Source organism: Schistocerca serialis, chromosome 4, assembly GCF_023864345.2.
Source record: "Schistocerca serialis cubense isolate TAMUIC-IGC-003099 chromosome 4, iqSchSeri2.2, whole genome shotgun sequence".
Taxonomy (NCBI): domain Eukaryota; kingdom Metazoa; phylum Arthropoda; class Insecta; order Orthoptera; family Acrididae; genus Schistocerca; species Schistocerca serialis.
This window is the reverse complement of record NC_064641.1, coordinates 350,690,102-350,712,175: the sequence shown is the minus strand read 5'-3', so window position 1 is coordinate 350,712,175 and position 22,074 is coordinate 350,690,102. Positions and strand designations below refer to the sequence as shown.

Sequence of the window (22,074 nt, the reverse complement as noted above, 5' to 3'; positions counted from 1 at the left end):
AGCGCCTAGAACCGCTCGGCCACCACGGCCGGCTCCAGCGTTATGATATCTCTTAATTAACGAATACACATCTTTTAGTTTGAAATTAACCAAGAATCTCTACCTTAGCGATATCGTCTCATACATTCATGATTCTCAAGTCGGCATGACTGCAGCGACACGCAGGACCAAACATGGTAAAGTTTGCGAAGCGGAACCAGAGTCGTCCGTGAGAAGGAGTGAGGATGCTCCAACTCCCCACCCCCAGCTCCGTTCAACGACCGCCTGACCAATGACCGGTGCCGGCTGCGTCCTCTGAATGCCAGGCCAGACATCAACAAGGCGTAGAGTCGCCGGGGTAGGGCGTGATGTCAGTGATCACGTGCCGGCGCCCACTTAGCACGCGGCGGCTAACGACCGCCGCCGGGAGGACAAGGCGCGGAGGCTGGCCCGTGGCCGCAGTGCCGCCCGCCGCCGCCATGAGGACGCTGGTGTCGCTGGACCCCCTGCCGCTGCCCGCCGCCGTGCAGCTGCGCGTCGAGGAGGCCCTCAAAGCTGCCGCAGCCAACGGAGGCTGCGGCGCCGGCGCCGGCGCCGATGCCAACGCTGACAGCCAAAAGCCGCCGCTGCCCCCCGACACCAAGCGTAAGTGTTCTGCTGTCTCACGATGCACACCAGGGATTTGTCAGTTTCATGTGCATTACCTTTCCTGCAAAACGCTACTAATCAAAACTAGCGTGACGTATTACAACGTGAAAAAAAGTTGTACTACTTATAAATAAATTTTCTGTTCTAAGTGCTGCCTAAAGTACATACAGGGTGTTACAAAAAGGTACGGCCAAACTTTCAGGAAACATTCCTCACACACAAATAAAGAAAAGATGTTATGTGGGCATGTGTCCGGAAACGCTTAATTTCCATGTTAGAGCTCATTTTAGTTTCGTCAGTATTTCCTGTACTTCCTCGATTCACCGCCAGTTGGCCCAATTGAAGGTAGGTAATGTTCACCTCGGTGCTTATGTTGACATGCGACTCATTACTCTACAGTAATAGCATCAAGCACATCAGTACGTAGCATCAACAGGTTAGTGTTCATCACGATAGTGGTTTTGTAGTCAGTGCAAATGCGGGGTTGGCAGATGCCCATTTGATGTATGGATTAGCACGGGGCAATAGCCGTGGCACGATACGTTTGTATCGAGACAGATTTCCAGAACGAAGGTGTCCCGACAGGAAGACGTTCGAAGCAATTGATCGGCTTCTTAGGGAGCACGGAACATTCCAGCCTATGACTAGCGACTGGGGAAGACCTAGAACGACGAGGACACCTGCAATGGACGAGGCAATTCTTCGTGCAGTTGGCGATAACCCTAATGTCAGCGTCAGACAAGTTGCTGCTGTACAAGGTAACGTTGACCACGTCACTGTATGGAGAGTGCTACGGGAGAACCAGTTGTTTCCGTAGCATGTACAGCGTGTGCAGGCACTATCAGCAGCTGATTGGCCTCCACGGGTACACTTCTGCGAATGGTTCATCCAACAATGTGTCAATCCTCATTTCAGTGCAAATGTTCTCTTTACGGATGAGGCTTCATTACAACGTGATCAAATTGTAAATTTTCACAATCAACATGGGTGGGCTGACGAGAATCCGCACGCAATTAAGCAATCACGTCATCAACACAGATTTTCTGTGAACGTTTGGGCAGGTATTTTTGGTGATGTCTTGACTGGGCCCCATGTTCTTCCGCCTACGCTCAATGGAGCACGTTATCATGATTTCATACGGGATACTCTACCTGTGCTGCTAGAACATGTGCCTTTACAAGTATGACATAACATGTGGTTCATGCACGATGGAGCTCCTGCACATTTCAGTCGAAGTGTTCGTACGCTTCTCAACAACAGATTCGGTGACCGATGGATTGGTAGAGGCGGACCAATTCCATGGTCTCCACGCTCTCCTGACCTCAATCCTCTTGATTTTCGTTTATGGGGGCATTTGAAAGCTCTTGTCTACGCAACCCCTGTACCAAATGTAGAGACTCTTCGTGCTCGTATTGTGGACGGCTGTGATACAATACGCCATTCTCCAGGGCTGCATCAGAGCATCAGGGATTCCATGCGACGGAGGGTGGATGCACGTATCCTCGCTAACGGAGGACATTTTGAACATTTCCTGTAACAAAGTGGTTGAAGTCACGCTGGTACGTTCTGTTGCTGTGTGTTTCCATTCCATGATTAATGTGATTTGAAGACAAGTAATAAAATGAGCTCTAACATGGAAAGTAAGTGTTTCCGGACACATGTCCACATAACATATTTTCTTTCTTTGTGTGTGAGGAATGTTTCCTGGAAGTTTGGCCGTACCTTTTTGTAACACCCTGTATGTCGAGGATCCCGATGCATTTTTTTGGCAGTTTTTGACAACATTTCTCTTGGAGAAGCAGTGGGTCGCTAAAAGTAATTTGAAAATGGATTACAAATTGTTTCGACTGCAATAAAATATTTATTTAAGCGGTTACCGGTTTCGGTCAGTTTGTGACCTTTGTCAAACCGTTTATACCTTGGTGGTAGGAGATGGAAGTGAACGGAGAAGGACTGCTCGACGTGGAGTCATAACACCTGTTCCGTTCACCGTCAACGCCTACGCTCATGGTATAAATGGTCTGAGGATGGTCACACTCTGACCGAAACCGGTAGCCAATGAAATAAATGTTTTGCTGCCGTCGAGATAGTTTGTAATTCACTTTGAAAGCATTCTTTCGTTGAGTTATCGAAAATGCTACAAGTAACAGACGTTGCAATAGAGGAATCAGAAATATGATGTTAACAAAACTTTTCATTAATTTTATCTTAATGTTTCTCAGCTACTAAAACATCACAATGGTTCAAATGGCTCTGAGCACTGCGGGACTTAACATCTGAGGTCATCAGTTCCCTAGAACTCAGAACTACTTAAACCTAACTAACCTAAGGACATCACACACATCCATGCCCGAGGCAGGATTCGAACCTGCGACCGTAGCGGTCGCGCGGTTCCAGACTGTAGCGCCTAGAACCAATCGGCCACTCTCGCCGGCCTAAAACATCACATAAATTGTGTACCTATCCCAACGGTATGACATTTCTGTCAGTGAGCCAGATAACTACTAATTGCAGCCGACGTGACACACTGCAATGCCAAAAGAAAAAAACAAAATCTCACCCATTTTCTCTTACTGCTACTCAAAGCTTAAATCATGAAGCAAATGTGAGTGAGTTGTGCTTTTCATCTGTAGCATCTGAAGCAGTATACATAACCAGCTATATCGTAGACACGAAGTAGGCAGCCGCCTATTGCGCTGCAATTTGGATGGGCGAGAAAGGTTTGGCGAAAAACCATAGAATTTTCACGAATTACATTTGTTAACTTGTTAGCGGTTTACCCTCCTCATCAAAATAATTTGAAAGCATCAATCAACAGTACATTTTACGAAACATAAATACACTAGTGTGCAAAACTTAATGACGAAAGTAATTTTCCCTCGATGTGTCAATGTCAAATGACGTATCTCAATGAAACTTGCGCCATACATAGAAAAACTTCTATGCGTAGCAGAGAAAGTAGCTGAAAGAAATATGTAATAAGACGAACAGAAATGATGCTCTTATTCAAAGACAATAATCACACTGAAGTCACGCGATTTCTGAGGGCCCTCTGGATTTTACAAAACCTGGCTCATGGGCCTTAGTAGGATGTGTGGCCACCATAGACAGCAATGCCTGCTCTGTAACGTGCCCCCATGCTAGACCCCAAGTTGATATGGAGTTGTTCTCGTAGGGCGTTCCATTCCTTCACCACTGCAGCACACAACTGTGGGATATTAACTGCTTCATGCGAACGTGCTGCAATTCGTCTCTCCAACGCATCCCACATACACTATGTAATCAAAAGTATCTGGACACCCCCAAAAACCTACGTTTTTCATATTAGGTGCATTGTGCTGCCATCTGCTGCCAGGTACTCCGTTCCAGCGACTTCAGTAGTCATTAGACATCGTGAGAGAGCAGAATCGGGCACTCTGCGGAACTCACGGACTTAGAACGTGGTCAGGGGATTGGGTGTCATTTATGTCATACGTCTGTACGCGAGATTTACACACTCCTAAACATCCATTGGTCCACTGTTTCCGATGTGGTAGTGAAGCGGAAACGTGAAGGGACACGTACAGCACAAAATCTTACAGGTCGACCTCGTCTGTTGACTGACACAGGCCGCCTACAGTTGAAGAGGGTCGTTATGAGTAATAGGCAGACATATGTCCAGACCATCACATAGGAATTCCAAACCGAATCAGGATCCACTGCAAGTACTATGACAATTAGGCGGGAGTTGAGAAAACTTGTATTTCATGGTCGAGCGCCTCCTCTTGAGTAACACATCACGCCGGTAAATGCCAAACGACGCCTCTCTTGGTGTAAGGAGCGTAAACATTGGACGATTGTACAGGGGTAAAACGTTGTGTGGAGTGAAGAATCCGGTACACAATGAATCGATCCGATGTCATGGTGTGGATATGACGAATTCCCGGTGAACGTCATATACCAGCGTGTGTAGTGCCAACAGTAAAATTTGAAGGCGGTGGTGTTACAGTGTGGTCATGTTTTTCATGGAGGGGGCTTGCACCCCTTGTTGTTTTGCGTGGCACTATCACAGCACAGGCCTACATTGATGTTATAAGCACCTTCTTGCTTCCCACTGTTGAAGAGAAATTCGGGGATGGCGACTGTATCTTTCAACCCGATCGAGCACCTGTTCATAATGTACGGCCTGTGGCGGTGTGGATTACACGACAATAACATCCCTGTAACGGACTGGCCTGCACAGAGTCCTGACCTGAATCCTATAGAACACCTCTGGGGTGTTTTGGAACGCCGACTTCGTGCCAGGCCTCACCGACAGACATCGATACCTCTCCTCAGAGCAGCAGTCTTCGAGGAATGGGCTGCCATTCCCCAAGAAACCGAAGAGCAACTCGGGGATGGCGATTGTATCTTTCAACACGATCGAGCACCTGTTCATAATGCACGGCCTGTGGCGAAGTGATTACACGCAATAACATTCCTGTAACAGACTGGCCTGCACGGAGTCCTGACCTGAATCCTATAGAACACCTCTGGGATGTTTTGGAACGCCGACTTAGTGCCTGATCTCACCGACCGACATCGATACCTCTCCTCAGTGCAGCACTCTTCGAAGAATGGCTGCCATTCCCCAAGGAACCTTCCAGCACCTTATTCAAAGTATACCTGCGAAGTGGAAGCTGTCATCAAGGCTAAGGGTGGGCCAACACCATATTGAATTGTAGCATTACCGATGGAGGGCGCCACGAACTTGTAAGACATTTTCAGCGAGGTGTCCAGATACTTTTGATCACATAGTGTATGATCGATGTTACTTACGTGGGCAAAACGGCCAGGTCAGTCCAATCGCGGAATAGCCTCTGCTGTAAGGGCTTTTGCATCTGCACTTTTTGATGTGGTCATACGTTGTCATTCATGAAAATTAAATCAGGGCCAAATGCAGCCCTTAAAGTCGCACACAAGAAAGGAATAAAGTGTCATAATAACACTAGCCAGTCAATGTACCATGTTCGACGATCTGGAGATCAGTACACCTATGTAACATATGATTCCCAACACCATAACACCAGAAACACAAAAACGATCATGTTCGACAATGTTCCTTCGTGCATTTCCACCTCTTGCCATGTGAGGATGCACCAGACTCACTAATCAGACAGAATCTGCTCACATCCGACAAGAGCAGAAGGCCCTGCTCCTCGTTACTCCCGTCCCCATGCTTTTGGAATAGCTGCAAACGGGCTGATGTGTCGGTGTCAAGCACAAAATTTACTTGTTGTAGGACAAAGCGAAGACCCACACGCAGTCGCCTTGCGGCTGTGGAGTGTCAGATTGCGTGCACTGTAGTCCTGTTAAATGTGCTTGCAGTTGCCACCGTTGTTTTATGTGAGTCCCTTCTGCTGCACAATCTAGCGGTTATCTGCTGATGCAGTTGACCGTGGTCGACCATCTCATCTCCATTGGGCAGCAGCGCCCATCGTTTGGAACGCTCACTATGCACATGAAGCAATGCTGTGAGCAATACGAAACTCCTGGGCTGTACTCAACACACTTCGTCCTTCTTCCAGTTTCCCTATGATACTTCCCCGGATGAAGTCATCCACGTGTCTGTCGTCTTCAGGCCGTGTTGTAATGAAGAACACCACCACATTGCAAATTAACTGCTCGCTGACGTCAAAAACGATCTTTTTGCGATCTTTCATCTGTCTCGTGTTGTGGAGCCCATCTCATTGGCGCTGTAGTCACGCTGATCTCATGCCATCCGACGTTCACCTTTCTCTCTATGACTGGGAAACGTCTGGAAACATGATCCCCGAGCAGATAATAACTTTTGGTACTCAATGTATCTCCACCTTAAATTTTGCAGAGTAGTTTATTAGCCCTGACCTAGGACAAACACTGTCTCTAAATGACCTTCGGAGTATCCTTAGTGCCCTACCTGTAAAATATAAACCTCTAATTCCAACTTGTTGAATTAATAGTGGCACAGTCCTAGAATAAAATCTGGCAGGAAACTGATCACTTTGCTTTCACATGATATTTGAGAGTCATTCAACATACGTACTTTTCTTCCCCGACTTATCGTATTTATGACTATTCTTGAATTGGATTTGGCTTTGCTAATAGTTTATTTATACATTTTTATTATGTATCCCCAACGTTATTGCGAAAACAAATACTAATGCGTTGTAACACACTGTAGTAACAGTCTTCCAATAATTTAATGTTTTACTGTGGAGCTGTAGGAGTAAGCGACGGGAGAAGACTCTTGATCCCATCTTCACCTTGCGCCTTGGTCCCCATAATTCTTGGAGGTGTCGCAGTAGATTAACTTCAGGGTTATTTGAACATTATAGGTTTCTGTAACAAGTAACAGTTCTGATCCAGTTTGTGACTCGAGCAAGACACCACTCTCTTACAGTTGATATGGCGCGTCCCTCACTAATTAACTCTTAAGCGAAACTCGCTACAGACTCCTTTCCACTTCGGCCGAAATTTTACACAGATTGTCCTTCAGAACACCCTCTTGGATGTAAGTGAAAAGATATTCTAGTGTAATAGATGAAAGCTACAAGGTGCTGCTTATATTTATCAAGTGTAGCTCATGCCCTCTTCCCGTGATATTTGTTACACAGCATTGTGAGAGAGCCTTGATGGAATTTCAATGAAGGGGATTCATAGGAAAGTAGAAGTATCGAATCGGCGGTGATGCATGCTTTGATGATTCCATTGGATAAGTGCTGCTCATGAAAGGCAAGTGGCAGCCACACTGTAGTAAGCTGCCACCTGTAACGGGCATTGAGTGTACTGCGCAAAGGTTAAAATGGTCCAGTCTGAACTATAGCCCTTTCTGACGCATGGCTACGGAGATGTGAAAAGCATTGATTCGATTCCTTTCTCTTTCTCTCTCTCCACCAACCCACCCAGTCCGTTCAGTCCGTTGCGGGGACCGGTAATTCAACGGAGAACCACAGTACGGATTAGGGCTGCCAACGAGCTCAAGGCTTTGCCTAAATGAAATGTTGTATGTTGTACCACATGGGTCTCATTTTCTGCCACTAGATTATTAGCCTACTGTGTGCCAAATGAGTCAACAACATACATTATCTATTATACAAAAAAATGTCTCTTACATGTACTACTCGATGGCATAAAATATCGTGAAGAATCTTTGAACAAGCTAGACCTGAATGGATACTGGCCACATTCATCTAGTTTATTTACTAAGCAAAACATTTTCGTCCGTTACTATAAAACAACGAAAACGGAAAAAATAAATGAAAGAACAGATTGGTAAAACTACCCAAATTTTTACAGTGATATCCAGTTTTCGAAGAGAATAGTGAAATGTACATTAAATTTTAACACAGAAAATGTCGTCTGTTTACCCACATACCGAATATGTAATAATTTTTGTATGTGTTGAATAATATTTACCAAATTACAGTAACAGTCGTTAGCTTCCATTGATTTAAATAGTATACAGTAATATCTAATGTTTATGTACATTGTATTAGATACAGCATGTCATCTGCAAGCCCTAGCTTTTTTACATGAGATAACTGATATCCAATTTAAAGGAAATCTGCGTGATAAATTTGTCTCCTTTTCTGAATCTGCAGTGACGCAATCTACTTAACATCCAAGTTCATATACCTGTTTAGTTTCATATACTTTTGTTCTAACTCTACGTTCTGAGCACTATAGAACCCAGGATTTTAATAACATATCTTAGATGATAGTTAAATATTTTATTCCATTGGTGGCACATATCACTTGCTTCATTTCCCACCAGTGAATGCTTGGTCCCTTTCATAAACAAACGTGATATACACGGTGCTGGCGGCTTCACCTGTGCGTCAAACCTGGGCCCAAATTTGGAACCTCTGCTTTTTGTAACAAGAGCTCACACGACTGAACTACCCAAGCACAAGTCACAACCCACCCCCATAGTTCCACTTCCACGATTCTCTTATGTCCGTCCACCTTCTATGCAGTTTCGATGATAGGAGAGGGATACTGCCGGAACTACAGAAGCGAGAGCGTTTTTCGGCTGTGTGTGTAGAGCTAAGTCGGTAGAGCACTTGCGAAAGGCGTTGGTCCTAAGCTCAATCACCGATCGAGCACACAGTTTTAGCCTGCGAGGAAGTTTCGTATTAACACACTCTGCGCTACATAACGAAAATTAATTCTGGAAACCTAGTGTAATAAGCCTTTATGCGTTTATTTAGTGCATGTGTTGCAGCTCTTCGTAAAGATAATTCATGCGATGTATGAAAAGGCGTACGGAATCTTCATATAAATCAGTATCTACAATTTATCATTAACGTATATAAATACAATAAAATATTCTTGTTGTGTCCGGATTCCACTCCATTTGCTGCAGGGTCTGAGTGATACTATAGATTTGGCATTGTTAGTGTCAGAGGGTGGCCAGATGCCCTTGCCGTAGCCACCCCACACCCCCAGGGACAGAATTAGTGTACCCCAGCTGTCTGCATCTAGTGTAATCCATGGAATAGTGCGAACGTGCCCAGATGTCTGCGAGTCGTGTAACTGAGGCGGGACGTGGGGAGCAGCCCAGTATTCACCTAGCCGGATGTGGAAAACAGTCTAAAAACTACATCCAGGCTGGCTGGCACAACGGCCCTCGTCGGTAATCTGCTGGGCGGATTCTATCTGCAGCCGGCGCGCCTACCCGAGTCCAGGAAGCAGCGCATTAGCGCTGTCAGCTAACCTGGCTGGTACAATAAAAAAATAAGGCAATAAAATCTCGAATTTGCATGACTGTGGTATAGATTTTCTTCTGTCGGTCTAATTATCATGCGAAATAAATGGTAAAAGAAGAAAATTCCGAAAACTGTCAGAAGCATTCAGATTTCTTGTAACACCTTGAGTCTCTACAGTCGGAATTTCTAGGAAATTTCGAAAAGCCCACTACATATATGAATGAGTTGCTTATGTTTGGTCCATATACAACTTTAAGAATATGATGAATGTTGTGTCGGTAGCTGGGCCGACACCGTGAAGTTGAGATGGCTGAAAAGGCAAGCTAGACTAACGCAGACGGGCGTGAAGTACTGGAACAGGATACGTAATTAATGTTAGGAAGAAAAGTACGGAGCAGGTTTAATACTTAACTTTACTTAATCATGGTGGTACATCGATCTTGACGATACACAGGAGACTTTAAGTACAATCACTGTATGGCTAATGGCGCCTTGCTAGTTCGTAGCCATTAACTTAGCTGATGGCTATTCTGTCTCTCGGCTAATGAGAGAGAAAGGCTTCGTACATCTGGTCGGTAGCTAGGTTCTCGTACAACTGGGGCGAGTGCTCTCTCGTATCACGAGACCTGCCTTGGTGGTGGCGCTAGGTCTGCGATTACACAGTGGCGACACGCGGGTCCGACATGTACTAAATGGACCGCGGCCGATTTAAGCTACCACCTAGCAAGTGTGGTGTCTGGCGGTGACACCACAATGAACATATTCAATTATCATACATAGCAGAAATTAAACAAAACAGCAAACAATTCCTTGATAGCAACACTTTTGCAGTATGCTCTGTTTCCCGTTTAGTTTCGCTTCTTTCTCCAGCTCGTTCTCCCATCTTATTTATCTGTAGCAACGAAAAATTAGAGTTGTAAAGTCAGGTCACGTACGAATCCAAGTGGAATGAGAGTAGGATTAAGTTATCTTGGTACCAAGGAATCTCTGCAAATCTGGTGATCCTGCAGCTATTGTGAATCAAGGCAAAAAGGAATTAAGGACTATAGCTGTCAGTAGGTATTGATTTATATCAACGGGGCAAGTTGAAGAATCTGTACCCTGGTGTTCGGTCTACTAGGAAAACGTGCTCACCACTACGCCATCCGGGTACAGCTGTCACTACAACGGCATGGACTACATTAGCACGCCTCCTGTCAGACCCAAATTCTCAACTTATACCACACGCTACTGGTGTAGTAACCCTGCTAGTTAGCCTCATTGCTCGCGGCTTCTCGCCGATTGCTGTAAGACTTCGAGTTTGGTGTGGATCTGCACTCAAAGGGGTCATTGCCTTAATCACTTGTGGTGTCAGTTCTCTCGGACATTCCTTCAGTGAAGATGCGCTCGAAGCCCGAACCCGTACGGGAACTGGCGAGATGCTGCGACCAATGAGGCTAATTGGGGTCTGAAGGGCAGCGTGCTAGCTTAGTGCGTGCGGTGACTGCGTCTACTGTGTCTATATGGCGTAGTGGCCTGCACATTTTCCTAGTAAGCAGGCGACCTGAGTTTGAATCTCGGTCTGGCACAAATTTTCAACTTGCCCCATTGATATAGATCACTGGCAAATACTGTCTTTAATTCCTTTGTGACTATGTGATTTACTCTGTAGGTTCAGATTATCTTGCAATGGACATAGGTGACTGAAATACATTCACCTAAAATGTTCAAATACAACAGCACCGGACATGCACTGTGGCAAGTAGTAGTACACTGAAACTTTTAAAGAGCTCTCGATCTTGTAGGCTGTACAGGTTTCTCTGCATAAATTCGTTTGTTGCAGAAAAATGTCTTATTATTGTAGATATATTGTTTCTATCCATCTGTCCAGGATTTCTTTACTTTCTTGTATATGCGAAATTTACTTTTCAAAACAAGGTATTCATTATAATTTACAGCTAGCTTTCGCGTTCCAGGAGACTGGAGAATTTTAAAATGAACTTTGCGAAATCATGAACTGCAGACAGCACATGCACTAACTTCACTAATTTAACAAACAATATTAGCAGAAAACAGCCTGTCCGAAACGGTTAATAAAAAGGAAAATTTCAGTGCGACAGTCTTAGCTAAGACGAAGTGCCTCGGTGTGAGCTGCCGTTGCATATAGCACTAAGATGCCACATGAAACGTCTGTGGTTAACCACTGAGAGAATTTAGTGGCCTTGAAAACGAATGCTGTGGAGTAAGGTGTACTTCTGCATAATGCACAAGGAAGAATAACACCAGGAAGATTTATTTGCTTCTTCTTTTCTCTGAGTGAGTAGATACATTACTTCCTTCTCGTTACGTTAGTACAGCTATTATAAAAATCAGTCGAACATATTTTTAATAACATTAGACAACAGATTAAAATTTTTTGAGCTTTCTTACCGGATATTTCAATAACATTTCCCAAGAACATACAGTCCGATGATGCGAGAAGCTTTAACTGATGATGTTCGTAGGTTTGCTAACTTTAGAAATTTTAACTGACGTTGTGACAGATGCAGAAACCTATACTAAAATGAGTATCATCTACATCTACATGATTACTCTGCTAATCACAATAAACTGACTGGAAAACGGTTCAGTGAACCACCTTCAAGCTGTCTCTCTATCGTTGCACTCTCTAACGCCGCGCGGGAAAACGAGCACTTAAATTTTTCTCTGCGAGCCCTGATTTCTATTATTTTATCGTGATGATCATTTCTCCCTATGTAGGTGAGTGCCAACAGAACGTTTTCTCAATCGGAGGAGAAAACTGGTGTTTGAAATTTTATGAGAAGATCCCGTCGCAACGAGAAACACCTTTGTGTTAAGGATTGCCACTCCAACTCACGTATCATGTCCGTGGCATTATCTCCCCTATTTCGCGATTCGATGTCATCCGTCGGTCCCACCTGATGCGGATCCCACACCGCACTGCAGTACTGCAGAATAGGACGGACAAGCGTCGTATAAGCAGTCTCTTTAGTAGCCATGTTGCACCTCCTAAGTGTTCTGCCAATGAATCGCAGTCTTTGGTTGCTCTACCCACAACATTATCTATGTGGTCGTTCCAATTTAGATTATTTGTAATTGTAGTCCCTAAGTATTTATTTGAATTTCCCAGCCTTCAGATTTGTGTGACTTATCGCGTAATCCAAATTTAGCCGTTTTCTTTTAGTACTCATGTGAATAACTTCACACATTTCTTTATTCAGGGTCAATTTACACTTTTCGCACTATAAAGATATCTTATCTAAATCATTTTGCAATTCGTTTTGGTCGTCTGATGACTTTACAAGACAGTAAATGACGACATCATCTGTAAACAATCTAAGAGGGCTACTCAGATTGTCTCCTATGTCGTTAATATAGATCAGGAACAATAGAGGGCCTATAACATTTCCTTGGGGGACGCCGGATATTACTTCTGTTTTACTCTATGATTTTCTGTCTATTACCATGAACTGTGCCCTTTCTGACACGAATCACGAATCCAGTCGCACAACTGAGGCGATATTCCATAGGCACGCAGTTTAGTTACAAGACGCTTGTGAGGAACGGTGTCGAAAGCCTACTGGAAACCTAAAAATATGGAGTCAATTTGACATCCCCTGTCGATAGCACTCATTACTTAATGAGTATAAAGAGCTATTTGTGTTTCGCAACAACGATACTTTCTGAATCCGTGTGTCAATAAAGTGTTTTCTTCGTGGTACTTAATAATGTTCAAATACAGTATATGTTCCAAAACCCTACTGTAAATCGACGTTAGTGATATGGGCCTGTAATTCAGCGGATTACTCCTACTTCCCTTTTTTCCAGTCTTTAGGTACGGATCTTTCTGTAAGCGAGCGGTTGTAATGGCTAAATATGGGGCTATTGTGTCAGCATACTCTGCAAGGAACCTGTCTGGTATACAATCTGGACCGGAGGCCCTGGCTTTAATAAGTGAGCCGGCCGGTTGGCCGAGCAGTTCTAGGCGCTTCAGTCTGGAACCGCGCGACCGCTGCCTCGGGCATGGATGTGTGTGTTGTCCTTAGGTTAGTTAGGTTTAAGTAGTTCTAATTTACGAGTATAGGGGACTGATGACCTCAGGTGTCAAGTCCCATAGTGCTCAGAGCCATTTGAACCATTTATTAAGTGATTTAAGTTGCTTTGTGACACCGAGGATATCTACTTCTATGTTTTTCATCTTGGCAGCTATTCTTGATTGGAATTCAGGAATATTTACTTCGTCTTCTTTGGTGAAGGAGTTTAGGAAAACCGTGTTTAATAACTCTGCTTTAGTGGCACTGTCATCAGTAACTTCACCATTGTTATCGCTCAGTGAAGGTATTGATTGCATCTTGCGACTAGTGTGATTTATGTATGACCAGAATCTCTCTAGGTTTTCTGCCAGATTTCGAGACAGAATTTCGTTGTGGAAATTATTAAAAGCATCTCGCATTGAAGTACGCGCTATACTCGTATTTCTAACTTCTGCAAAACTTTGCCAGTCTTGGAGATTTTGCGTTCTTTTAAATTTGGCATGATTCTTTCGCTGCTTCTGCAACAGCTATCTGACCCGTTTTGTGTATCACGGGGGATCACTACCATCACTTATTAATTTAGGTGGTACATATCTCTCAATTGCTGTTGGTCCTATCTCTTTGAAATCATTCCACATCTTTTCTACGCTACATGATCAGATCGAAAGGAGTGTTGACTGTCTCTTAAAAATGCGTTAGGAGCATTTTTATCAGCTTTTTTAAATATACTTTGCTATGCTTTTTGATGGTTGTAGGTGTTACGGTATTCAGCCTAGCAGCTACTGCCTACAAGGTCGCTAATCCCTGTTTTCGTAACGATACTCAGTATTTGTCCAGGATTATTTGTTGCTAAGAGGTCAAGTAAGCCTTCGCAACCATTTACGCTTCGAGTGGGCTCATGAACTAATTGTTCAAAATAATTTTCTGAGAAAGCATTCAGTACAATTTCGGATGACGTTTTATGCCTGCCGCCAGCTTTAAACGTATAATTTTTCCAGCATATCGAGGGTAGTTTGAAGTCACCATCGACTATAATTGTATGATTGGGATACCTATTTGAAAAGGAACTCAGGTTTTCTTTGAACTGTTCAGTAACTTTAACTTCTGAGTCGGGGATTCGATAAAACGACCCAATTTATAGTTTAGTCCGATTGCCAGGTATAACTTCTACCCATACCATTTCGCAGGAACTATCTACTTCAATTTCATTTCATGGCAAACTACTTCTGACTGCAATAACAACTCAACCTCCAACTGTATTTAATCTATCCTGTCTGAACACTGTTAGATCGTTTGAAAAAATTTCTGCTGAACTTATTTCCGGCTTTAGCCAGCTTTCTGTACCTATAAATATTTGAGCTTCAGTGCTTTCTATTAGGGCTTGGCGCTCTGGTTCTTTCCCATCACGGCTAAGACAATTTACAACTTCTATACTTTAAGATAAAGACTAACAAGACAGTTTAGGGATTGTGGCAGATGCTAGCACGATACCACACGCTACTAATAAATATGTGACATTAGTGAAACTTTCCACAAAGATTCAACTAAGGGAGTGAAATACACACCATGATAAACGAATTATTCCACAAAAGTATAGGATGTGTATTGGGGAAGTACATTAGGATAAAGTATCTGTGTCAGGGAAGGCAGCAACTGACAAGAGATTTAATTTCTTGTGATGTATGTATATTGGGTAGGATCTATGACCAGTATCTGTGCGCTGTAGACCTGTCCATGGGACAAATTCCCAGTTCGAGCAGGGTAATTTTAGGAACTACACACAGTCTCCAACCCTGACCCAGTTACTACTGAATGACTGCAAACTGCTAAACAAAGAATTACTTCTACTATATATAGTATTCTGATTTCTGATTTATAGAACAATATAACGTTATTATGTTTGTTGTGGTCTTAGATGGAAAGACTGGACAGATTCAGCTCTCCACAATAGTCTACCCTGTGCTGGTCTCATCACCTTTGCCTAACTGCTGCATCCTCCAGCCATTTGAATCGGAACACTACACCCCAGTCCTGGTCGCCGTTTACAATTTTGTCGCCTGCACTGTCCTCCAGTTCTAAATTGTGATTCTTTGATGCCTCAGTTCGATACCTATGAATTATGCCATAAACTTTTTTCTTCCTTATTTCGTTCAGCACCTCCTCACTAGTCATTCTATTTTCACATCTGATCTCCAGCAACATTCTGTAGCATGACACGTCAGAAACTCCTATTTTCATTTCTTGTTTGAATTTTATATTGTAACATTTCACTTCCACATAGTGATACGCTCCAGACGAATACCTTTACAAATTACTTCCTAACACTGAAATTTATATGTGATTTTAACGGATAGCTCTTTTTCCGAAATTATGTTCTTCCTATTGCCAGTCTGCATTCTACTATATCCTATCTACTTCGGTCGTTATCTGTTATTTTACAGCCAATATAACAAAATTTATCTACAACGTTTAGAACCTCAGTGTCCCCTGAGTCAATCAAATGGCTCTGAGCACTACGCGACTTAACTGCGGAGATCATCAGTCGCCTAGAACTTAGAACTAATTAAACCTAACTAACCTAAGGACATCACACACATCCATGCCCGAGGCAGGATTCGAACCTGCGACCGGAGCGGTCGCTCGACTCCAGACTGTAGCGCCTAGAACCGCACGACCATTCCGGCCGGCCCTGAGTCAATCCTGCTGGATCCTATTACCATTGTTGTACGTTTGTTGAGTTCATCGCGTGATACCTTTCCAAGATCTAAACTACTCTGTCCAGTTTTCCTTCCTGGTTCTCTTCCATCTAATCGACAAAGCTTGAAGTATGAATTTCTTCTCCCTGGACTATTCTGTCGTCAAGTTCAATTTCCGAAAGATCTGAGAGCCTCGGCTCGTGTACAGATGGACTGTATTTCGTATCCGCACGGCAGCATTCTGTTGCATATTTTTCACTGCGTTTCGAAATCCCAAATGGCGTCCTGCGCATCTAACACTGTCCCACTGATACATCGACAATAATTAAATATAAATATGTAATTCTCTATACTTTCTGTGCTAATTGTATTACGATATTTGCTTTCATGTAGCGTAAACTACAGTAACCGGCACGTGAACTTAAATTCTTCGTATGACATTTTTATAACTTACTGAATTGAGTATTAAATTTTATGCGCAGTATTCCCCATGTTTCGCTCACGTAACTTCTGCAGGTCTCGCGGTTCTAGGTGCGCAGTCCGGACCCGTGCGACTGCTACGGTCGCAGGTTCGAATCCTGCCTCGGGCATGGATGTGTGTGATGTCCTTAGGTTAGTTAGGTTTAAGTAGTTCTAAGTTATAGAGGACAGATGACCTCAGATGTTAAGTCCCATAGTGCTCAGAGCCATTTGAGCCATTTGAACATAATCAAGCCACTAGTTCGGCCCGTCTTAGGTTCTCACAGAAATGTGACCACCGACAATTACTACACTAGCTATCCCTTGGCGCAATTTCTTCTGGTGAACGGGTGATATTTTTGGTACAATGAAAGATAAAAAAAGAACAAAACCCCTCAGACTTTATGATTCTGAAAACCTGAGAAAGCGTCTCTTCGCTATTTGGATTCCAGTACGTTTGCACTCGGAGAAATGGAGGTGCAGCGCGAGTGATATTTAATGTTTTTATATTTATATGTGTTGTAATTTGAAATATCATTAATTTCGGTTAATATGAGAAATATATGTAAATGATTTATACTGTAATTATTCAGTATTATACATTGTTCAAAGCAAAAGTATTGCTGTTTTCAGTAATCTTTATCCCTGAAATTGGTACCGAAGTTAAAATAAATATTATTTGCCTATGAATTTTAATGTTGTTATATTGTACTGACATTACAAAAGTGACAACGCGTCCAAAAATATACGGATGGTAATAGTATAGTAGTGAATATTTAATCTATAAACGGTATCAATTTTTCAGTGCAATACGTGAATTTGCAATTACTTACTGTTGTAGCTTACAGCGCCGGTATGCAGGTCTATTGGTAAAAACCTATCGTCTACAACGATCTTCTGCTTTTTTAGGGTCTCAAAAGCTGAGATTTACACGGTTAAACATCTGTTTTAAGGAAAAAATGCGAAATATTTTCCATAAAAAATCGTCGAAATAAACCTTCACAATTTTGTTGTGTCGAGAAAGATGTGGTGTGATTGTAGAAGTACATATTGCCGCTCCCCAGTTTCCAATGTGTTTCAACTTCACTGCATGGGTTTATTTTTACTAGGTATCTTCATACAGCAGGTAGGGACTGTAGATCCCCGAAGGAGATACTTAACAAGCAGTGGGCAATGGTACAGTAGAACTATAACTGCTGCCTCCGCACTCTGATCCGCGACCACAAATGTTGGCAATTGTTTTTCTGCGATACGGTTTTAAGACTAAGAGGAGTTAGTCTGACCAGGAAGCGAATCGTCTTGGGACCTGACTCAATCCCTGCTTAAGTTTTGAATAAAACTTGTGAGCAGTGTACTACTGAAAAGCTCTACCTGCTATAAACTGTCTTGTCTTATTTTAAGATCTTTTCTTAGAATTTAACCGAACATAAAACATGCAATAACACAAAATACGCTTATGTGGGTTAGCACTTTCTTCTGCCAACCACTTCATTTCAATAAGTGGGACAGGACTGCACATTTCTACACTCAGATTCGAGAGAAAAAAAATTCGTTGTCATTCCAGATGTGGCGGTATACGGGTGAAGAAAAAATGCCGCACTCGGAAGTCGACAAGCGATTCCTGATCCCAATTCAAGCCAAAAATGTACCAAGAAAAACCAACCTAGTCCCGCCAATAGGTTTAATGGAGATACGATTTAAAAACTGAGGCCCTAGAAATTATGTAAAGTGCGTGCAGCGTGGCCAAGAACAGAGAGCGTGAAGCTAGCGCGGTGAAGAAGCATTACCTCAGTGGGACAAGTAATGCTACGGGGAACGGATATGCAGACTCGTAGAGGCTCGATTCGCGTTCACAGCAAACTTCTTTCTTCAGTTACAGCATAGAACTGTATCCAACTTACACCTCCACAATGCGGTATCTTGTGTATTTATTTCTTTTACTATTACGTTTATTTAAACATTAAGACATTACATGAAGTTCTTACAGACCTAAACGAACACTTTGTTTCGTCTATAACGCATATAAAGCCAACAGAAAATAATACAGTAACATCGACTTTATCCAGTGAGGTGCAACTACAAAATAGGTAGGCTACACTGGATTGCACATTATGCTTCGCACAAGGATTCCATTCTGTGTATTTGACATATAAGCTTACCTTCACAGAGGCAGTACATACACGTATGAGCATTGTTCACTTTAAAGAAGATGTTCAAAGTGAGCACCTTGCATTTGCAAACTCTTCGCCAACCGGTGAATCACACATTGCTGAACCCTAGGCAACACACCTTCATCGACCATGGCCGAAGCGGCTATTAGGTCTTGTATATCCACGGGTGGAGTAGTATAAACTTGTTAATTTAAGTATCCCACTAATAAAAGTCTAGTGGATTAAGGCCGTCCCGCATCTCGTGGTCGTGCGGTAGCGTTCTCGCTTCCCATGCCCGGGTTCGATTCCCGACGGGGTCAGGGATTTTCTCTGCCTCGTGATGGCTGGGTGTTGTGTGCTGTCCTTAGGTTAGTTAGGTTTAAGTAGTTCTAAGTTCTAGGGGACTGATGACCATAGATGTTAAGTCCCATAGTGCTCAGAGCCATTTTTGATTAAGGCCGGGGAACGTGGAGGCCAAAACATTGGACCTCCAGGTCCAATCCATTTCCCTGGAAACACCTCATGTAAATAGTTATGCACATTCATTCCAAGCTCTGGGGGTGCAGCAATATGCTAAACCCACAGTTGTCGCCGAACACCAAGTGGAAAGTTTTCTAATGCGACAGGCAAAGTATTTCAAAGAAACATACGATACATAGGGACATTGAATTTGTATGGCAATGCTGTAGGCAAGGACCTAAAAGCACTGCTCCCACGATTCCAGTCCACGGCTTTATCCCAAAGCGCGTCTGAAAATCACGTTCGCGGATGAAATGTGGGTTGTGTTCCGACCAGTAATGGCTGTTGTAGAAGTTGAGAATTCCTTTACGATTGAATCTAGATTCTTCAGTACATTTACAAAATTTCCGTTAATTTCCACTTGGTAAAAAAAGCATTTCACGAAACTGTCCTTGCCGGCCGTTGTGGCCGGGCGATTCTAGGCCCTTCAGTCCGGAACCGCGCTGCTGCTACGGTCGCAGGTTCGAATCCTGCGTCGGGCAGCTTGTAATGGCGTACCAGTAAACGTTCTCCAAGATTTCGACTCGATGCTTAGCTGGTTTAGGTCAATGACTGCTGCCAAAGCTGACTCATTTATCCACTTCTGGCCCTATGCAAGAAGTTATTCGGCTTGGCATTGACTGAAAGGGTTGCATGATGTCCTCCTGAGGGATACGGTGCCCAAGTCTATGCAATCGGCTCGTTAGATCGTGGAAACCCGAGAAGATCCAACTGGGAAGAGATCCGCGACCTTGCCGGCCGAGGTCAAGCATGAGCATAGGCCGTAGAAATTCTCGTCATTTGCGAGTTGGCAGTATCTTGCTGAAATGTAAGCCCAGAATGACTCGCCATGAAGAATAGTAAAACGGGGAGTAGAATATCACCGACGTACATTGTGCTATAAGGGTTCCTAGGATGATAACCAAAGGTTCAAAATGGTACTTAACTCCTGAGGTCATCAGTCCCCTAGAACTTAAAACTGCTTAAACCTAACTAACCTGAGGACATCACACACATCCATGACCGAGGCAGGATTCGAATCTACCACCGCAGCGGTCGCGCGGCTCCAGACTGTAGCGCCTAGAACCGCTCGGCCACTCCGGCCGGCTGATAACCAAAGGGATCGTACTATGGAAAGAAATGGCTAATCAGACCATCACGCCAGGTAGTCGGGCCGTAAGACAGGCGACAGTCAGGTTGATATGCCACAGCTGTCCGCTGGAATCCCATTTACAGGAGAAGTATTGTCTTCAATGATGAGTCCCGCTTCGATTTGAGCCCCACTGACTAGAGAAGACATATCTGGAGATGCTCAGGACAGTGTTAGGATATCAACCTAACTGTCGCCAACCACATAACCCGACAACCAGAAGTCATGGTCTGGGGTGCCATTTTCTTTCGTAACAGGACCTCTTGTCATCTGCAGAGCTCTTATAGCACAGCGGTATGTCGATATTCTACGTCGTTTTGTTGCCGTTCATGACAAGCCATCCTGGGCTTACATTTCAGCAAGATAATGTCCACCGACATATGACGAGAGTTTCTATTGGCATGATTCGTGTTTGCGAACCCCTGCCTTGGCCAGCAAGATAGCCGGATCTCTCCCCAGTACACAATCTTTGGAACAGGGCCTTGAAACCAGGTCGGGATTGAGTCGATCTAATGAGCCAGTTTGACAGAATCTTGCACGATGTTCCTCAGTAGAGGCAGAGGTGGACCAATACGTTATTACTTTGCTCAATTTGTAAAACTCTTCTCTTGAATAAACCCATACAATTTTTCTGAAATTGTAATCATTTGTTTGTCTCTACATTTATTTCACATTGTCTGTACATGTGTTTCACATCTACCAATATCCGTCCCTATTTGATAATTCCTTCGTAGTGTGTAGTTTCTTTCTTTCTTAAAACAAATATGTAAGTTGAGTGATAGTGAATTTTTAGAATGGCTATACGTCAATAAGTACTAGTGGGGACCAAAACTGCTGCCCTTTCCTACAGCCCAAACGTCATTAATCTATTACAGCTCCAAAGAGTATAACACACTTGTGTGACTCTTTCTTCAAAGTATAGACCAATCTGTTCGAGCATTCGATAAGCAAGAGTGTAGTAACTATCATGCGGGACATTTGGGTTACTATCAAGTACCTTCATACTGGGTATTGTATTGGTAGTCGACGCTGTAGAACAGCTACTCTCAGTTAACTGCAATGAAGGAGAAGAAGTATTCCATGAATACATGACAGAAGAAAAAGATTTGTGGCCTATAGGGCACTAATCGAGGACACTAAAAGTAATCAATCAAACCCTAGTGCTGTTGACTTAACTGGAGCCAATGCTGAACACGATCTCATAAAACTTTATTTGATTTGCTCAACGAGTGTTCTGTTGTATAGAACTTAATTCCGGCTTGGTAAGCAGTGCGCATAACACTGAAAAGCACCAAGGATCACTATGCAACTGACAGAACTTCGTTACTCTTGTGGGACCGTGGGAGACTGTATGGTCTTGCTGAGAGATTGTTCAACACGTTTGACGTCTGAGTATCACTGACAGTGACAGGATGCTGAGGCGCTCGCTGCCGCGGCTCACGAGACCAGCGGAGCACACACTCACACTTGACGTGCTGCTCCAGGAAAGCAGCCTTTGTGCACCGCATGCGAAACGCAGCTGCAACAGGAATTCTCTGATGCTGTATACTTTAGGAGCTGGAGGCAACCGGTGCTTTTGTTGCAACAAAAACCATTTTGTAGTATTCAGCCATCCTGTGTAATATCCAAATGTCACAACAAAGCGTTTCAAAGGCCAAACCTCTGATAATTACGTCGATAATTCTCCACTCTACTCTGATTTAGGCAGAATCAAAGTTTGTGATGGCTCCCACAGACGGCGATGCAGAGAGT

At 43.5% G+C, this 22,074-nt stretch overlaps 1 protein-coding gene across 1 annotated transcript in view; it reads left to right on the top strand.

Moving 5' to 3' along the window:
• Positions 1-347: 347 nt before the first annotated feature.
• Positions 348-22,074, top strand: part of LOC126474454 (putative inorganic phosphate cotransporter) — a 95,133-nt gene continuing 73,406 nt past the window's right edge. The window contains exon 1 of the mRNA XM_050101926.1: positions 348-624. Within this exon, the coding sequence (XP_049957883.1) occupies positions 348-624 (277 nt within the window). The remainder of the gene's footprint in view (positions 625-22,074) is intronic.